This window comes from Pygocentrus nattereri, chromosome 3, assembly GCF_015220715.1.
Source record: "Pygocentrus nattereri isolate fPygNat1 chromosome 3, fPygNat1.pri, whole genome shotgun sequence".
Taxonomy (NCBI): domain Eukaryota; kingdom Metazoa; phylum Chordata; class Actinopteri; order Characiformes; family Serrasalmidae; genus Pygocentrus; species Pygocentrus nattereri.
This window is the reverse complement of record NC_051213.1, coordinates 25,397,066-25,418,549: the sequence shown is the minus strand read 5'-3', so window position 1 is coordinate 25,418,549 and position 21,484 is coordinate 25,397,066. Positions and strand designations below refer to the sequence as shown.

The window sequence follows — 21,484 nt, the reverse complement described above, 5'->3', positions numbered from 1 at the left end:
GAGAATTTACCAGCATGACCAGCATGAATAAGCTTGTCAGTCTGTAAAAAAATGAGCTTGACCAGCAGGCCAGTCATGCTGGGAGACTAGTTAAACCATGAAACTCAACTTTAAACAAAAACATACCTGTTTATTTATATATATATATATATATATATATATATATATATATATATATATATATAGTAAATATTCTTATGTTTTCACACGCTTTAAGAAGAACTTGACATAAAGAGCCCAGCATGTTAAGACAGACAGGCTAGGAACAATTCCCAGTTGGTTTTGTGCATCACCAGCACCAAAATTGTGTTTTTTTTGTGCGGGGCTCTCAGCTGACGTGTGAAGTGCTAATAACAGCTCTCAAAGGCCTCTCACACACTCTGATCTGTGTGTTTATGTCTCCTAGAATGCTGGCAGCCATGGGTGCCGGGCCGTTTGATGTCTCGTGCCGCGAGATGTGAACCGACATCCTCCAATGTCTTTCAACTCGCATCCAGGTGTGTGTGGTATCTCCTAATTGGCTACCAATGCAGCTGTCTTGTCTGACACTGCACTCATCATTTGTGTGCACAGATGAGCATATGCCTGATGTTTGTACATTCGTTCACTCTGAACAGGCTTTATGATTTTGAAAGCATTCACAGACACAAAACTATGCAAAAGACAATATATATAATTTTTTTTTACTGTGCTAATAAATTACTGTGGTCATGAACATGTGGTCTGAGTGGCTTCATAATTTTGGCAAAGGGAATCAATGGCTCTTGAAAATAACCAATGTTTCTCCTCTCTTAAAAATGGTCTGGACAGCACTTGTGCTGAATAGGCTGAGCAGAAGGCCAGTCTGAAGGAGGTTTATCCTGAGGCCAATTCCACTTCTCTCTCTTTTTCTTTCTCATTTATTGTTGGTACCTGCAAGCAAAGTGGCAATTATCAGTTTCAGGTCAGGTTACAATGGCAGGGAGGTTCTGCACTTGTGTCAAAAATAACCCCAGCACAGTAGCTGCTTTGAATCAATCCCTGTGATCTCTCTAGGTGCCTTTGAATGGAGGCTTCATTATGTAGCTACGGGCGTGTACCTGTAAAGCGTCTCAAGAACAGAATGCCATTCCCGTTCCTTTTCAACTCCCTAAACATTCTTTGAGGATAATGTAAATCTAGGAGAATATGAAAAGTCCTTTCTACATCATCTGTCTTCTTTGTAACACATTATATATTAACACAGTATATACTGCTGCTGCCATATGAAAACCTTCTATAGGACTGTATATTTTAACCATATATTTTATGGTTAAAATCTATAGGACTGTATATTTTAACTTAACCATTTTAAACCATCTCTTCAAGAAAGTCAAGTATTTACAGTTACCATCTGATGTCTAGTTTATCTACTTGATCCATCATTAAATTAAATCATTTCTGTTGTTGATGGAATTTGCAATGCAGCAATGGCTGGGGTCCAGCAAGAACTCAGAAACCAAACCTGTGTCCTTCTAACTGCTTTCTTCTATCCAAGATTAGGTCTGCCACAATTATTACATAACTACCTGATCGCAAAAATTTAAGCTAATCACGATTATTAAAGCTGATCGTAATTACTATCCACAGTTGTTATCTTTCACGATCATATATTTACACTGTAACAAACAGAATGTAAACTAAAGATGTGTAAATAAAAGAAAGCAGAGAGCAGATTTATTGAGATGTGTCAGGGGTCTCATGAAAACAGGGATATCATTGAATAACAGAGATTATTTTGTATTGTTGTAATGGGGTCAGTGTTTGGTCAACACTGCACATGTTCAACATCAACTCTTAACTCTGCAACAGTTCATGAAATGGACAACTGCCTTCTGTAGGAGTTCTAATTTTTAAGGATCTTCAATAGTTGAGAAAAGATGACAGTAGGGCTCTACATATTCCTGCCATCAGTGACATCTATCATGATGATGCCACAGAAAAAGATAAGAGGCTAATAAAATAAGAGAGTGCTACTCTAGTGAAAACACTGCCTATCACTGGTCATGTCACTAGTAGTGACAACTTGGATGCTGTAGAAGGCTGAGTGAACCTATCCATGTATTTCTGAAGTCTGTGTGTGAGGACCCCCGCAGAGACCCCATAGCTCTGTTCAGAATATGGCAGCAAAGCACATCAGGGAAATTCCTCCAGTCAGTCAGTTAGTCAATCAAGCTTAGAGAGGGAGGGAGAGAGAGAGGGAGGGAGAAAGAGGGAGGGGGGGGGGTATGGGGAGGGAGAAAGAGGGAGAGGGAGGGGGGGGGTATGGGGAGAAAGAAAGGGGGAGAAAGAAATCTCAGCTGCCAGTAAGTGTGAAAGTAAGATTGTGTCCTTTCTTTAAACTTCAGGAATAATATGAAATCTTACATGAGCAATGAAGTAGCAAAATCCTTAGTGCAAAAGCTGAAGAGATATTTTTGAACAAGGTGCTTATATTTAGACAACAAAGCAAAGTGGAGGAAAGTGTACAAATTCATCCCAATACTATATTTCTAAAAAGACTAAACAAATACACCACCACACGTTATTGTCTCGCTTATATACCCACAACAGACCAGCCAATATTAATGATAATGTGGATTTGTCATTTGCAACAATGTGCAGATAATTACTGGGGGTTCTTTTGTGCGACTGCCAGCATTCAAACTCCCAATGTCTCAAACAAAGGACAAAATCTTTGTGTTTCATTTTTGAGTATAAATGACCATTACAGCAATTATATTGAACTAGTATAGCAATGTAGGTTGAATTAGTACATTTAAACACAAAACATGATAAAAAAAGAATAACAAGAGAGAAAAAAAACGTGACAAGACTTGAAGAAACATATGAAAAATATGAAAATGAAAAGCTAATTCACAGAAAGCTGTGAAAAACTCTCAGAAGCTATGCCCACAATATTGATATTATATAAGACTGAATATGTAGATGATGTGCTTCTGCTGTTGAGTTTAAGATAAAATGCTAATCAGGCAAGTCCAGTGAGGAATGCCCTCCGGGAACAACTTTTTCTAGGAAACATATGGTTTGGGACTGTCCCAAGGCAGATTCATTTTGGAAGGAAACTACTATTAAAACTTACATACAAAAACAATCCCCTTTAACCAATTCTGTTGTTTTAGTGATGAGATGTTTTTTCTGGTTTAATGGCAGCCAAAATGATGACAGTACAGTGACAGCTGTCTTTGGTTGAACTTTTTTCATTCATATTTTTATTTCATATAAGGTTTTTAAAAAGTTTCAACAATCTAAATGTGGGAGAGAATTACTTGTAACATCATCAAACTACTTAATGCATGAGTAATGGTAAAGTGAAAAAATACAGATTTTATTAGATGCAGATTAGAGACATGCAGATTACTGTAACGCAAGCGAAGGTGGGATAATAATAGGTGCTTTATCTATATATCTATATCTATCTGTCTATACACACACACACACACACACACATATACATACATACAGTGGGTTGCAAAAGTATTCATACCCCTTGAACTTTTCCATATTTTGTCACATTACAACCACAAACATAAATATATTTCACTGGAATTTAATGTGAAAGACCAACACAAAGTGGTATACAATTGTGAAGTGGAAAGAAAATTATACATGAATCAAAACATTTTTTACAAATAAAAAACTAATAAGTGCGACGTGCAAAAGTATTCAGCCCCCCTGAGTCAATACTTTGTGGAGCCACCTTTTGCTGCAATTACAGCTGCAAGTCTTTTAGGGTATGCCTCCACCAGCTTTGCACATCTAGTGACTGAAATTCTTGCCCATTCCTCCTTGCAAAACAGCTCAAGCTCAGTCAGATTGGATGGAGAGCGTTTGTGAACAGCAGTTTTGAGATCTTGTCACAAATTCTCAATTGGGTTTAGGTCTGGACTTTGACTGGGCCATTCTAACACATGAATATTCTTTTTTTTAAACCACTCCATTGTAGCTCTGGCTTTATGTTTAGGGTCGTTGTCCTGCTGGAAGGTGAACCTCCGTCCCAGTCTCAAATCTTTTGCTGACTCCAACAGGTTTTCTTCCAAGATTGCCCTGTATTTGGCTCCATCCATCTTCCCATCAACTTTGACCAACTTCCCGGTCCCTGCTGAAGAGAAGCACCCCCAGAGCATGATGCTGCCACCACCATATTTGACAGTGGGGATGGTGTTTTCAGAGTGATGTGCAGTGTTATTTCTCCGCCACGCATAGCGTTTTGCATTGTGGCCAAAAAGTTCTATTTTGGTCTCGTCTGACCAAAGCACCTTCTTCCACATGTTTGCTGTGTCCTCAACATGGCTTCTGGCAAACTGCAAACGGGACTTCTTATGGTTTTCTTTTAACAATGGCTTTCTCCTTGCCACTCTTCCATAAAGACCACATTTGTGTAGTGCACGACTAATTGTTGTCCTGTGGACAGTTTCCCCCACCTGAGCTGTGGCTCTCTGCATTTCATCCAGAGTCACCATGGGCCTCTTGGCTGCCTCTCTGATCAGTGATCTCCTTGTTCGGCCTGTAAGTTTAGGTGGACGGCCTTGTCTTGGCAGGTTTACTGTGGTGCCATACTCTTTCCATTTCCGGATGATGGATTGAACAGTGCTCCGTGAGATGTTCAAAGCTTGGGAAATCTTTTTATAACCTAAGCCTGCTTTAAATTTCTCCAAAACCATATTCCTAACCTGTCTGGTGTGTTCTTTGGACTTCATGATGCTGTTTGCTCCCCAATATTCTCTTAACCAACATCTGAGGCCGTCACGGAGCAGCTGTATTTGTACTGAGATTAGATTACACACAGGTGGACCCTTTTGAGTCATTAGCAGTCATCAGGCAACTTCTGAATGCAATTGGTTGCACTCAGGGAAAAGGGGGCTGAATACTTTTGCACGTCGCACTTATTAGTTTTTTATTTGTAAAAAATGTTTTGATTCATGTATAATTTTCTTTCCACTTCACAATTGTATACCACTTTGTGTTGGTCTTTCACATTAAATTCCAGTGAAATATATTTATGTTTGTGGTTGTAATGTGACAAAATATGGAAAAGTTCAAGGGGTATGAATACTTTTGCAACCCACTGTACATACATATATATATATATATATATATATATATATATATATATATATACACACATACATACATATATATATATAAATATATATATATATATATATCAGTCAGTAACCACACACACAAACCTATATGTACAGTGTGCAGAATTAGAGTTAGAGTTTGTTAGCTGTTCGCTCAAGGCAAAGAGTAAGCAGCAGCAGCAGTTTCTGACATAAAACCACTGAACACAATTAGCCAGTGTCTGCTCTACTACAGCGTTATGGTAGATTAGAATCAAAACTATAATGAGGGTCTCCAAAATAAGATTATTTGACATGTGAAATCTGAAACAGTCGTATGTCCTTAGGGTTAATTCAATAAGAAAGTAAGTAGAAAGGAAAAGCAAAAGATAGGCTTCTGAATGCATGATAAAATCCAGTTTATTTCTCTCTCGCTCTCTCACCCACACACACACACACACACACACACACAGCTCTGAGTGTAGCTGCATAATGAGAAAACACAAATGAGATGAGAAGCACATGTTCACCCAAGGCTTGTATTAAAAATTCATAATTCATAATCAGACCTTTTATGATGTGGCCTTGGCATGTTTTCAGGGTTGTTTGTCTTAGTAACTCTAATGCTCCCAAAACCTGACCTCAACTGCACCATTTCTACAAAATGAAAAGGAATGCCCTTAAAGTGACACAGCCCATCTTTCTGGTGCTGAGGCTCAGTGGATACTCAGAATCCCTAAATACTTTGCCTCTGAGGAATGTGACTTTCATTCCACTGTAGTTCTGTCATTTGCAAATGATTCATTCTTTTTTAACAAATCATTTGGGCAAACAACTTGAGTTATCCTTCACAAATTTGATATGCCGAGCTAACTTGTTCAACTATAGCCAATGTGGTGACATATCATACAGTAGGGATTTCCTGTCACATTGGTTAAAATTGTTAAAAATACAACTCTAGTTTGTTCTTATAGTGTGAACCTATAGGACGTCCAGTCATCCATCCATAGCCTACAAGATTGGACTACTTAGCCTGTGAGACGCATGACCCAAGTCCAATTGCAAGCTAGTCAGATCAGGATAGGTAGCCATTTTCTCAACAGGAACATAAGGGCTGTGTGTGGCCTACAAATGACAATGTACTGTGCTTCCAAAAAAGAAGGACTTAAGAGTAACAGTGAATAATCCTTCCCTTTTTAAAAGGGGTATTCTGGTCTAAAAGCAGCATTGTATCTCTCAGTCTCGACAGTTACAGTATTCAAGATTTCATATCCCTATCTTTTATTAATGTTCTGTCACTACAGTACCCAGCATGCTTTATGCAAATTCATGAAACAAGCAATGGGGTCTACTGAGGTATTACCCATGCTGATTGCTGGCCTAGTCACTGACCTATAGATGAATACATCCAGCAAAGCTAGAATTATTGTGTCAAACAAAACTGTAAAGAAAACTGTGATTATGCATTTATTCAGAAAAAAAACAAGAAAGCCAAAAAGAAGCTTTTCACCCAAAGATTGGAAAATTGGGCAAACTGAGATAAGGCACCCACATAATTAGGTAGCTAACTTACTAACCTTAGCTTTAAGTTTAATGTCCTCCTCATTCTGTACATGTCAATGATGATTTGTCAACAGTTACGGCACATTCATTTTAATATGCCAAAAAGGTTGAAGTGTGCAGCCCAACAAAATGCAGGATTTTTTTCCTGAAAAAATGACAATCTGAACTGTAAGTTAAAACATATGGGAACTACAGTGTGAAAACGTTCTCATGATGAAATCCATCCATCCATCCATTTCCTAAGCTGCTTCTCTGTCAGAGTCGCGGGGGGGGGGTGCTGGAGCCTATCCCAGCAGTCTTCGGGCGGAAGGCAGGATACACCCTGGACAGGTCGCCAGTCCATCGCAGGGCCTCATGATGAAATGTTAGCTTGAAAACAGGCGTACCAGGTTTCAGAGCACATTCGAACAAAATAGTACGTCCCCTTAAATCCACCTGTAGTTTTTCAGAAGGTCTTCCCACTTCTAGGATATGTCATGAGAAGGCAGGGGTTCTATGTAGAAACTACAGTAATACCACTGTAGAGAGCGAGTAGATATGCTTACAACTTATGTAGCTACGGTGAAAGTTTTCATTTTGGCCAGAGTGCCCATTTAAGCAGGGTGGTCCACACCCAAGTGGACACAGAAACTGTGTTAGTTAGAAACATACCTAAACACAGTTTATGAAACTACAGGACAAACCGATGCAACAAAGTAATGTGCACTATATTATCACATTCTTTACAATAATTAGAACATATCTGATGAAATATGTCTGGAGAACACAGAACCCGCATGTTAAATCAAATAAATGAGCAAACTGAGAGAAAGTACTTAACAAATGTTACCTCATGTTACCTCTTAGCGATGAGATGTGCGTGGACTCTTAAAACGGCTCCTTAAAATATCAGAGCACTTCAAGACAAAACTTTCTTTAGAAATGACTATTTCTGAGCATAGTTTTTTTTTCTTTGGCTTTGAACTGAAGGCAGCTAGGATAAGACGGAGCCACCCCAATAACTGAACCTTGTCTGACAAAGTTTTGCAGTTTCACGAGAACAAGAAGGAAGATTTGCTACTACACACTGTAAAAAATGGTTCATTAGTTCAACCTAAAAAATACTACATGGTAACAACTAGTGTTATCCAAACTAAGATACGTTGAACAATTTTTCAAAGAATAAAACTAGTTCTATTGCTTGCTACCACATGAGGTATTTTTCTAGGTTGAACTGTTGAGCCATTTTTACAGTGTAGTTGCTTACAGCTTCAATTCTTAAAACATTACTCTGGGCTCCTTTTCTAGCTTCAAGTACTTAATTGTCATTCAGCATTGCTGTTTGTTGCTTTGACTACCAAAGCAGAAACTCTCCTTCCTGACTGATTTCTCAGAATTACCATAAACTTGTGGCACTACGGTAAGATTCTATTAACTGATCACTCAATTTGTCATATTAACAGCAACTTAGATTATAGGATAACTGTCAGTGTAAAGAACAGAGTATATTATCTCATGATTATTGACACTGGTTTAGTCACCTCACCTGTACAGAATATTCATTTATATGTGATGACAAATTCCTGATGAGTTCCTAACAATCAGCAACGTTCTCTTCAAAGAGAGAAGATAGAGCAGAACAAACCTGCAGAGTCTAGATTAACAGTACAGTCCAATCTGAATGACTTAAGACAGGCACAGATATCTCTTGCAATCTCTATATTTAACATTTGTTAGCCAAATATCGCCTTTTGTAAGCTTTTGCTAAGATACCAAGCTGTCTGGGATCTTGCTGTAGTATACCGAGTAGTTACAAGGTCAAAGGTTGCTCGGATTTCAGAAAACAGCACACATACAGAGCACCTATTCTTTAAAAACAGCATGTGCATTACAAGAATGCAGAGAGGCCACAGAAAATATAGTATTGGGAGTGCTATGATATGCAAGAGTGACTTGTGCAAGAAAGAAAATAAAAAATTACACATATGTAGCGTCTTTCTGCAGCCCTCCTAGTGTCAATTCCACAGAATGAATATAAATCAGACGCTCTCGGATATTTAATATATAGTATGTTTGCTTAATATAAATGATCTTCCCATAACTATGTCATTCTACAGAAAAGTCCCTTTTTGTGTCCCTAGCATTTAGAGATACATTACACTTAAAAAAAACATTACATCTTCAGCCAAGAATTTAGCAAGATTGTTTGTTAAATCAATTATTTAGAATTTCAAGCACCCACAATCATGTGTAAGGAGTGAGTGTCATATTTTGAAGAAGAAAAAAAAACATGTTTCTGCATTTTTAACTACAATAATCTACACATGACTATGGAGTATATAAATTAAACGACAAAGAAAACAAATGCCAAATAAATATTCTAAAATATATAATGAAAGTTGTTGTCCCCAGGAGTTGTGTCACTGGTGTTACCACCGAATAAAAAAATCTCTTATTTTAATATAAATCACACTGATGACATCATTGACTTCCTTTTACCTCTTTTTTGAGGATCTATGAAAAAGCACATGGTAAGTTCAGTCTTTTCAGTTATCAGAAATGTTCTTATTGAGCTCATGATTTCATATGAAGCTTTTAGTTGACGTCACTGGTATGACCAGCTTTATTCTTAGATCAATGTGAAAAAATAGACTACAAATTTTTGAAATGCTATATTTTAGTGGATGTTCCAATGACCGACAACATGTGGTCTGATGCTCTGTAGCAGCCATTTTGTAAAATGCATTTATCATCAAACATGTCACTGCTGTTACTGTCACTGGTGTTACTGTCACTGGTGTTACCTTTCTTGGAACACCAATGAGGATTGGTGACACCTATGAATAGATAGAAAAGTGGATGTTTCTGCAAAATGACCCAACTACATTATTAGATGAACTAGGACAGTGTGAGCTCTTTCTGTGTATAATGTTGTTACCATGTTGAGCTGCTACAGAGCAATGGAAGGTAAAAGAAGGGCACAAACCTGCTTTAAAAAAAAAATAATTAAAAAATTAATTATTTAAAAAAAACATTCACAATGATGACCTTTCTGAGATTAAATGGGCAGCACAACTGCAGCCCTTTTTCCATCAAAGAATCATTTCAATTTGCCAAAACAAAACACTGTATATACATGTTCACTTGCTTGCTCATCTATGAAGACAAAAATCTGGTTGTTTCCAGATTTATAAAATCATACAAATTTCCATCAAAATATGTTCCATTAATGTTATTGATTTAAAAAAAGCAAAAAGTGAGGGATTTTGAAAACAAGTGGAAATAGATTCATGATTACTATGAAAGACAGCTAACAAACCATAAAGTATTATTTAAATGAACCAAAAAGACACCTTTTAAAAATAATTTTACTATTTTTTATTTCTATTCCTTTATCGGCCCCTTAGTAATAGCTTTTAGTTTAAAATTGTTTTAGAATAATATACTTTTTAATTTGCATTTTACTTATTTTATTTATTTAACTGCATATTGGCTGTGTATTCACCACTCTTTCTTTGTAATCAGAATGAAAAGTGCTGAGGACACTGCTTTTAGATTCTGGACCTTTTGTAGCTTCGGCTCTCCACTTCCAAGGGGAATCACAAAAGAAGATCTCCAAAATGTCAGCCTGACAACAGCACTTCACACAGTCTTCTCTGCCACCAAGCAGCAGCCACTGGAGGACACAGAGGGTCACTGGACTGTGTGTGTGTGTGTATGTGTGGGGGTGTGTGTGTGTGTATGTGTGTTTCGTAGGGGATACAGTTTAGAGCTTTACAATAGAGCCTGGTGCTTGGTGTCCAAAGATCTCGGCGGGGCTATGAGAAAAGAAAAGTGGCGTTTTGGAGACTTTTTCGCTGAGCCATGGAGGAAGAGAACCCCGAGGCGAACCCTTTTGACCTTTCCAAAATGTTACTGCCCGTTTGGCAAGCCAGTCGCACCTAATGAAACTTTTATTGCCATGAATATTTTATTCCAATCCTGCTCCAGGCCCGGGGCTAACCCAGACCACAGCAGACTAAGACCTTGGAGAGAAGGAAAGAGACAGAATGGCCAGGATGGGCAGCTGAGCTCAGGAGAGGAAAAGAAACAAGCTGTGCTGAGGCTTAATAAGCATAATAGGTAGATTCAATGTTGCTATGTTATTTCAGCGAATTAAGGTTCTGGGGAGTACAGCAGATCTAATGTGGTCAGAATTCCAAACACAATTTAGAATACATTCTGGCCAAATTATTGCTCTCCCTGGACGTTTGAAACTCAAGAGTGAAATTAATGCGGTCCTTCAGTCCGTAACGCTGGCTATGCTCAAAGCAAAAACATATTAATCAAATAATGGCTAACAGAATTCAGCAGTAATTTCTCAGCCACAAATGATCCTACATTCACCCCACTCAAGGCGCCGCTTCGGCCCCCTGCACTGTGTTCCTGACAGTGCAGCAGGGAAATGCGAAGTGATGTTGAGAAATGCTCTCTGGGTCATGTAACACTGGACAAAGTGTCTTTGCTTTACAGGCCAACCCCCCCAAACACATACACAGAAACACAAATATATCTGTATGATTCATTATAAGAACAGATTATGCAAGCTGCCCTCTGGTCTTCATACGCAGTTTCACAATGACTTATCTCCCAAGACTAATGAGGCTGACCCTTCACTGCCTTATATGGGCCAAGATATTCTTGGAATTTTCACTCATCCATGAGCTTTTCTTTGCTAACTTGGAATAGAATGTATATGTATATGTGTGTGTGTGTGAGAGTGTGAGAGAGAGTGTGAGAGAGAGAGAGAGAGAGAGAGAGAGAGAGAGAGAGAGAGAGAGAGAGAGAGAGAGAGAGAGAGAGAGAGAGAGAGAGAGAAAGAAAGAGAGGAGTGAGAGAAAGAGAGGAGTGAGAGATAGAGAAAAAGAAGCGAGCGCATGTTTGTGTGTGTGTTTATAACTCACGGTTGGCAGAGTTTGATGAGGTCCTGGTCTGTGGTGCCAGGCGGGAGGCCTCGGATGTACAGATTGGTTTTGCTGAGCTGCTCCGCTGCACTGTGGCTGCTGCTGTTGGTGCTGGGGCTGGGTGGAGCCATGGGAGGAGGGGGTGGGGCATATGACTGCTGTTAAACACAAGAGGTGGGGTTGGGTTGGAAAGAGAGATGGAGTACATGTCAGTTAAACTGTAAAGTGAACTGTAACATGTATGTAAACATATGAAATGTTTATGCAACGTTAAAGGTAGCTGATGTTTTCAAATGGCATAAACAGAATTAATGTGTTACAAACAGTGGTGGACAGTAACTAAGTAAATGTAATTCGTCACTGTACTTAAGTAGTTTTTTCATGTATCTGTACTTTACTTAAGTATTTCCATTTTGGGTGACTTTTTACTTTCACTCCACTACATTTCAAAGTCTAATATCTGACTTTTTACTCCACTACATTTTGCGAAATCTGTTGTTTTGGCTTATAAAAACGTAACATGTCAAAACAAAAGAAGTGCAAAGCAAGAACACCAATCAGGGCGCATCGGCACTTTGTTTTGAGCTTGTTTTGACCTGTTGGTCATACCAACCCAGTGCAAGCACACGGTTCAACGTCAGTGCAGCAGTGTAGAGTTTTGGGAAAGTCCATTCAACATAAATGATGAACTAACATTGTGTAAATAGAGCACAATACAGAAATATGTACACATATGCAATCGTGACTGATCTGTATTTTTTCTGAATTTATACAAAGACTTTCATTTTATAGTAAATTTGTTTTTGCTAGTTTGTGTTTATGGACAGAGACCTGCAGATGCAATATAGTAAAGGAAACTCATTTGTGAGTTTAAAGCCAGTTTTTATTAAACTTAAACTTGTAACTAATTTGCAAACAAATCTTAAGCTGAAACTTTGCTTGTTCACAAAAAGTTATTTCAGAGGCACTTAGTTCTACCTAATGGAAACTGTTTGCCATCAGTTTTCTGTACTTAGGATAATTTTAAGAGACATCAGCATCACTAATTAATGATATTATATTAAAAGACTGGTTTACCAAGAGAGACACTGGAGTATTTCCACGTAAAATGAGTTCATGAAGCGAGTCTTGTTATAAAAATGATAATAGGACATTATTAATAATTAAGACATAATTAATCTTTTAATTTCAATACTTAAGTACATTTGAAGGCAAATACTTTTGTTGTTTTAGTTTAAGTGGAGGTCTAAAGGGAGGAACTTCTACTTTTACAGGAGTAACATTTTACCTTGGATATCTTTACTTTAACTCAAGTATATGATTTGTGTACTTCATCCACCCCTGGTTATAACAGCAAAACATGCAGCTTATGTGTAGCCCACACATGTCTTGAGCTTACTTTCATTGGTAATCCTGTCATATTCATACACACATGCTTGGGCCAGACGCAAATACGTCTGTGTAACCACAATTTGTAGTCCAGACGCACCTGAATTTAACTTTCGTTGTACAAAGACTACAGCTTATGCTAACTGTGAGCAGCTCCACTCACACCAAAACTGCTTTTTGTGAGGTGCAGAGTTTAAAAGCTGCAATGCAATAATGGATCCATCAACAAGCTCAAGACAAAACAGAAAAAGAAGGCTTGGTGACGGGCATAGCTTAGTAGATGAGTTCATTCCCATCTAAATTTTAACAGGGGTGTTAATTTTCTCTAGTCGAGGAAAGAGTTTCTGAAACAAGAACACTGACTGCACACACATAACTGCTGTCTCTTATTAAAGGAAGTCTGGCAACATATCTTGAGACACTGACTCATTTTACGCCTGATTTTAAAGGGCAGAGGAACAAAACTGGCTGCTGCAAGTAAAAAATAAAGTGGAATGTGTAATCTGCCACACAAGTAATATTTCCACCCACTTTTTTGCATGATCCTCCTCCAAAATGCAAAAGCATGATGAAAAGAACCACATGCACACAACCCAGAAACTGCACATTTAGGCTTGTGCATTAGTTTCATACATGTGGTTGGGATAGTGTAGTGGTTAACACCTCTGCCTTCTACACTGTAGACTGGGGTTCAATCCCCCACCAGGCTAAGCACCCTACACTATACCAATAAGAGTCCTTGGGCAAGACTCCTAACACCACCTTGGCCTACCTGTGTAAAATGATCAAATTGTAAGTCGCTCTGGATAAGAGCGTCAGCCAAATGCCGTAAATGTAAAATGTAAACATAACATGCAAACAGACTGCATCCAATTTGCACTTTAAGCTTAGTACAGCCCAGAGAGCATAACACTCCAAGACAGAGAGATCTCATTGTTTCTCTTGTTCTCCCACACTCGATTTTCGTACTTATAGCCGCATTTGCTCTAGCAGAGTTGGCACTGTGAGAGTGAGTAAGAACTTTGTTTACTAGTGGGTGAATGATCCATTGAGGTACAGTATAAATAAAACACACACTACTATATTTAAGTCCTCTACTCTATATAAATCCTCCCATTCACTTCAGTAGTAGCTGCATCACAGCACATAAAACACAGGAAGAGCCCTTTATGGAAACTGATATTCTGACATTCAGACAAACTTTTGTGTTACTAAATTTCTGACTGGACTGTAAATGGAAGAGATCACATGTACTGGAGTGTTCACAGCTCTACTGCTGTGACATATAAAGCATAAACCAAAAAAGTGACTGTGTTGAATGAAAAATTGATTTCCTGAGTACAGCTCTCCTGTGATATAAAGAAAATGTGGATGTTAAGTAAGTCATTTCATGCTATGTAATACAGCCAGAGTAAATTGAGTGAGTGTGAATGGATATCAGTGAGAACTTCTGCCTTTAAGAGAATCTTTCAGTTTCCACTGCACAAGATACTACAGGCTATTGAGCTTCAGTCTAAATGCTGAAACCTGCCTAGCTGATGTGCATCTCCCACAGAGTCTCATTAATGCATGTATATGTGTGTAGTGACTGATTCAAGATAAAGATGTTTTGTCTTGATTTGGTAGCAAACCAGAGCAAAACAAGTAAATAAAAAATAACCAAAATATTTCTTACTCTGTAAAATATTTTGAACAAAAGCTATATTTTATTTTTTTGTAACTAATGGAGCAAAAGCATTTTCATTGGGATACTGATGTCAAGATTAAGGTACGGTTAAGTTAGCCTTAAAAATCTTATTAAATACATGTGATTACATGTGTTAGCAGAGTTGCACTGTATTCTGGTACAGATTACCGATAACCTGGTAACAGTCTGTAATCTGTAACCTAACTTGAACCTTAATTATACAATCTGTTTACTGTCTTTACTTTAGTCTTTTTAAAAGATCAGTTGACAACTTCTGACATACAACCTCAGTTCTAAAAAATTTGAGATGCTGTGCAAAATGTAAATAAGAACAAAATGCAATAATGTGCAAATCATTTAAAACCTATGTTTCATTGAAAGTAGCATAAAGACAACACATCAAATGTTGAAACTGAGAAATTGAAATCTTTTTTTAATTTAATATTTGCCACCTTAAATTTTGATGCCAAAAACGCGTGGCAAAAAAGTCTTTACGAGAGAAAAAAATTAAAATAAAATTTGTGTAAAATATATAAATAATCAAACAAACAAATAAATAAATAAACACCTGATGGTTGATTGGCAATAGGTCAGTATCATGATTGTGTATAAAAAGAGCATCCCAGAGAGTCTTTTATAAGTAAAGTTCACCACTCTGTGAAAGAACACACAATCAACAATTCAATAACATTTCTCAATGTAAAATTGCAAAGAACTTTTGCTTTTCATGCTCTACAGTACATAATATCAATAAAATATTCAGAGAATCTGGAGAAATTTCTGTATGCAGGGAACAAGGCTAAAAAACAGTACTTGCTGGCTGTGATCTTTGGGCCCTCAGGTGGCACTGCATTAAAAACGGACATAATTCTGTAGTGGAAATCACTGCATGGGCTCAGAAACACTTCTGAAAAACACTGTCTATGAAAGCAGTTTGTCGCTGCGCCCACAAATGCGAGTTAAAATTCTAAAGTGCAAAGAAGAAACCATATATAAACAGGGTCCAGAAATGTTGCCACCTTCTCTGGGTCTGAGCTCATTTAAAATGGACTGAGGGGAAGGTGGGTGGGGGGAGGGGGAGTCCTGTGGTCTGACAAATCCAAATTTGAAATTGTTTTTGGAAATCATGGACACTGTGTCCTCCAGGCTAAAGACCACTCAGCTTGTTATCAGTGCACAGGTAAACATGTCCCCATCCCAACCTTTTTGGAATACATTGTTGGGCATATATTTTTCAAAAAACAATATCATTTTTCCAGTTTCATCATTTGATATGTTGCCTTTGTAGTATTTTCCTTTAGAAATATAGCTTATATTATTTGCATATCATTGCATTCTGTTTTTATTTACATTCTACACAGCATCCCAACTTTTTTAGAAATGGGGTTGTATTTCTAAAGAAGGCAAACAGGAAAACTGCACTGTTTTTTGCCACGTTCACTTCGCCAGAAAAAGGAATAAAAAAAAAAAACAAGTTTATTTATTACAGACATCCTTGGCTTCCCAAAAAGACCTGGCAAATGCACACATATGAGACAAAGTAGACAGCAAACTAATCGTTTTGATATTTATTACAAGTTGCAGAAACACAACTATTTGCCTGTAAAGTCTTTCATAGAGTGTTAAAGTCCTCTCCATCTTTACTTCTGAAGGAAGCTGTCTCTCTGGGATACTCTTTTTATCCACAATCATGTTACTGACCTGTTGCTGATTAACCTAATTAGCTGTAAAATGTTCCACTTAGTTTGGCTTTTTAGCATTACACAACTTTACTGGTCTTTTCTCACCCCTGTCCCAACTTTTTGAAATGTGTTGCTGGCACTCTAGATGGCTATATGCTGTCTTTGTACTATTTTCAATTGAACATAGGGTTTAAAATGACTTTCACATCATTGCATTCTGTTTTTATTTACATTTTGTGCAGCATCCCAACTTTTTTTGGAAGCAAAGTTTTACACATATATAACACATCCCATTAGATAATCCCATTAGATCCCATGTACAGGCACTATACTGCATAGGTCGTTATTTATGTATAATAAATATAAAACATAACATCCTCACATTTCACAAAAACAAGCGTGTGTGTGTGTGGCTGGTGAAGCCTGTCTTTGTTTGCGATAATCATTGGCTGTCAGCGCTGCACACTGGCAAGTCTAGCCTGATATTAATCTATTACCTGTACTTCCCCACAGCCTACAATTACCACAGTCTGAGACAGACAGGCCTATCGGAAGAAAGACTGGCACGCTCTGCATCAATGTTATTCCCACACTACTGCGCCTCGGGCTAGAGCCATGAATGAAAGCATTGAGCTCTCACAAATACAGCACACACACACACACACACACACACACACACACACACACACACCTGAGACAAGAGATGAAATACAGGGCATATATGCAGCATGTGTGGATGTAAAATCAAAGTCAGATTAGATGTTAGAAATGTGAAGAAAGCGGATACACATTCTTTAGAATGTTTATTTAAAACAAAAGCATATTCACATGAGTGCACAGGATGGCCTGACGAATGTAAAATGTTATAATATCAGCTGATATAATTTCATGTTCACAATTGCTCACAATGCAAGTGATTTCAATTGTTTTACTGTTGTGACTGACATTTCTCACATCACACTTTTTAAACTCCAAAAGCCCTGAAATTAAGTAAATATTCGGTTTCATGTGGGCAGAACTTTTTATAATTACTTGCAGTTTTGGCTTCTGTTAGTGAGTGCTTTTTTTTGGTCATTTTTTTCCTTATGGAAAAGCATATTTTGGGGTTGTGAAATGCTATCCAATGTTAAAGGTCAGGTTTAAATACATTTTATATGTTTTTATAAGTTTGATAATAGTATTCCATGTGCACGTTTATTAGTTCAACCTGCATTGCTTTAATAGCAGTGAGCAGGTGCGGATTTTTCCCAGTAGATAATGCACGACTTTAAAAATTGCTACACTGCTCACACTACACAACATTCATCGCTTATGACCAGTTATGAGGACGTAGGTCACAAGTCAGCACAGGCCCTCACTACTCAATCGTTCACCTAGAAAGATCCTTGACAAAGTGTACCCGATGATAAAACCCCACTGAAAATGCACGAAGTAAATCAAGAATTCTCTGACTGGTGTACTTGTATGATACTGTTAAGTTAATAGGTTTTCCTAATGTCCGAGGTTCCTAGCATATAAACAAACCACTAAACATCAGGCTTTAGTAGCAAGAATATTACAGACTACAATAAATATGTGAAACCTCAATTTGGTCTGTTATTATCAGCATTTATAACTGATATTAGTTTGGGCCTGTATAGAATTGTAAAAAATGGCGATACTCATTCCTAAGAATGTTTATATATGACAAAAGCATTTTTACATGAGTGCATAAGGCCTGACCAACATGAAAATTCTGGGACTGATACTAGTACTAGTAGTAATTATAATTGTCATCATTTTAGTTTTATTTATATATATATATATATATATATATATTTTTTTTTTTTTTTTTTTTTTTTCTCTTTTTTTCATAATTTATATTTTAAAAAATGTAGTTAAACAGTGCTTTATTGTTTTGACTGTCAGTTCTCAGTTCCTATTACTTGAACAAGTGCACAAGGAACAATCCTTGTCCTTGTGCACCACAATATAGAAGATTAAAAGTTACATTAAGAATACAACCATTGGCAAGCAACCTTTTGGTGATCTCAGACACTTTCAAGTAACATCAACAATATACGCACTGAAAAAAAATTTGCTGACTCTTAAAATCATAGCTCATAGTTTTGGCAGTTCATTAAATATAAAGAGTTTTTTTGTTTGTTTTTTGTTAACCAGATCTTATTTTTCAATCCTTTTTCCATATTTGGGATTTTGAGTGTTTTTGAACACAAAACAATATTGTTAAACATTTGGATAGCATTTTGTATAATAAAAACACTCTGCCACCAAATCCCCCCCTCAAACACACACACACACACACACACACGTAGCTCTTGTGTGATACTCAGGTGTACGAAAGCCAGGTGGAATTCATGAATACCACATGCCTGGAACTATATACAAAGACATGACTGACATGCCAAAGATGACTCACAGCACACATGCTCACATCCACATACGCACACACACATGCACACATCTGATCTAAGTACTGGGGGGAAAAAAGGCCTTCAGTGAGTGCGGAGTCTTATCGGACTCAACCGGCCTCATTTTACACAGCAGGCCAGGGCCTGGCCTCCTCTACGTGACGGCAGGATGGAGGGAAAGAGCGAAAGAGGGAGCAAAAGAGGGCCTGATCAAAGAGCTCGCCTAGGAAACCTCTTTCAGCCAATTTGTGCAGCTGTCAGGGTCCCGGCGATAGCACATCGGCGTGTGTAATATGTCAGGAGGCGTGATGGGGGAAGCCTTTGAAACGTCAAAAGCGCTCACCGCTCCCACCAGCACACAGGCCAGGATTAGTGACAGAGGGGGAGAACACGCTACTGCTACGATGGGTTGACACAGGCTGTGACTCAAACATACACCCATACACACACCCCCACAAAACAGTTTCAAAACTAATTATTTAAGCAGTAAGTCTGTTTCTGCTCACAAAACAATAAATAACAATAAATAAATAACACTAGAATGAATCAGAACTGTCCTGACTTGTAAACTAATCAGCTGACTAACTGTTTTTATTTACTTATTTTAACTTATTTTATCAATTAATTGGTATGTAAATAAACGTAATTATCAATTATCAATGGTCATTTTTTGTTGCATTTTTTGGATGCAATGGTTAAAGGACCCAGAGTGGATGCTTTTTTGAAATAAAGGTAAAGTGATGCAACACGTAAATATTGTTAAAATTTCAAAACACCCCTCACTCCCCAGTCTATTTACTTTTTTCAGGAAATTTCAGGAAATCAAGCTGGATTCACTGTCCATTACGCAATCCATTTTGAGTGTATCATTTGTGTTATGCGTGATAGCCCCAGCCTTTCATTCCAAAGTTTTAAGGAGTGTTTCAACCCAGATTGCTTTTTTTAAATAAGGCATGATGTAGATCGGCCAATAAGAGCAGAGCTAATTTACATATAATCAGTCTCAAAAGAACCTTAAAAGAGACAGAATATTTAACTGTAAGGGAATAAGAGATGTGGCAAAATGGTTATGTAAAAATCTGTTTTGGCTGTTGGTACATAAAATCAAACAAATATTCTAGAGAACATCAAGAGGGAAAAATAAAATACAATAAAAATGAAAGCTATAGGCCCTTTGAAGCAATATGACAAACATTGGCAAACTTTTTAGCTGTCAATATTTAGTTGCTCACAAATGATAAACAACTCAATTTCAAATGCTCACTGGACATTCCTACTTACTAAGTAAGTATATTTTGATATATGCTCAAGTGGTGTTGGATGGAAACGGGATAGACATGCTGGGAATAATGCTTTTACTTTACATTTGTTTTTTGTTTATATTGCATTACGTCTACAATGTAAAGAGGATGCACATTAGATGAGCACTATTTTTATCCAGGTAGAAGGAGAGCATAGCATAGCATACACTCAGATCCTTTTTGCATGTGGTAGAGTAACACATTAAAAAATGGATTTTAGCCTACAGTGTTAATATGCAGCTGCTGAATAACTAAAAAACTGCAATTTATAATCCAACTTTCAGCAGCTGCAATTGCTTTTTTGTTGCCTGGGCCCCAACTTGGAAAGTCTAGCCTCACTGAAATATACATTTCCAAAATGACTCGAAGGCAGCAAAATAAAAACATTACTCACCACTGCTCAAGTTAGATGTTGTGTTGTTCACATTCAGTGTGTTGTGACAGCTGTGTAAAATAACTGCAGTCAACATAAATAATTGCAATGAGCTGAAATAACTGTGATTAGGCCATTATGTAATAACTGTGTCAGGCCTAATGACCTGGTCCAACTAATCTGAATCAATCAGCCAGGTAGTGGACAGTAAAATAATGGACTGCCTCCAGGAGAGGTTTGAAATTATTTAAGCTAATTAAATTGTAATTGTAAATGTTAAATTAAAAGCTAATTGTAAATGTTTATCTGTATTCATCATTATGTTTATTCTTAACAAACATCCTGATAAATAGCATTATAAGATGGCCTAGAACCTTTGCACTGTACTACACACAAAGTGTATGTGAAATCATTTGTGCACAGGTATTTCTGTCAGTGATTTGCACAGCTTCAGCAAAGCTATTTGAATGGACTCCTCCCTCACAGCATGTCATAGCAGGGAGATGTGCTGACACTAGAGCTAAGAGAATGGGCTGCACCGTTTTCAGTTCATAGGAGAAGCATGCATTATGTTTTAACTGTAATTATAAAAAGACATAAGCCACATTTACATCTCTGTGAGAAAAAAAAAAACAAAAACAATGTGAAAATTATAGCATTCGTCTCTTTTAGACACGCATCTCTTTCTCCACAACTCTGCTTTCCACTCATCCTCCTCCGACTGTTTAACTGCGGTCTGTCTATCCTCCTCCTGGACCCTTCTTCTCTTTCTCTCAGCCGGAGTACTATAAACACGTTCCTCCTCTCCACCACCCTCTCGTCCTCTGAGGATAAATCTGCTCCTCCCTCTCTCCCTCCCCCTGTCCACAGCTCCGGCCGACCTGCTCCACTGCCCTGTGTCCGTCTCTATTTAAGAGTGAGTGATGTGCGCACACATTATCTCCTTTACGCACACTCAGATAGCCCCTCATTTCCCTAAAGAGTCCTCCAGTCACAAAACAATTAGTACTTCCTAGAGAGCACTCCAAAATGGGTTTCCAATGGCCGCTTCTCTCTCCCTCCCTCCATCTTT

General features: G+C 37.7%; 1 protein-coding gene across 4 annotated transcripts in view; it reads right to left on the bottom strand.

Annotated features, from left to right (window-relative positions):
• The window catches only part of rbms3 (RNA binding motif, single stranded interacting protein), a 169,638-nt gene that overhangs the window by 120,102 nt on the left and 28,052 nt on the right, over window positions 1-21,484 (bottom strand). For all 4 annotated transcript variants that reach the window (XM_017709174.2, XM_017709173.2, XM_037536781.1 and 1 more), the window contains exon 2: window positions 11,570-11,727. In XM_017709174.2, coding sequence (XP_017564663.1) covers window positions 11,570-11,727 — 158 coding nt within the window. The remainder of the gene's footprint in view (window positions 1-11,569; window positions 11,728-21,484) is intronic.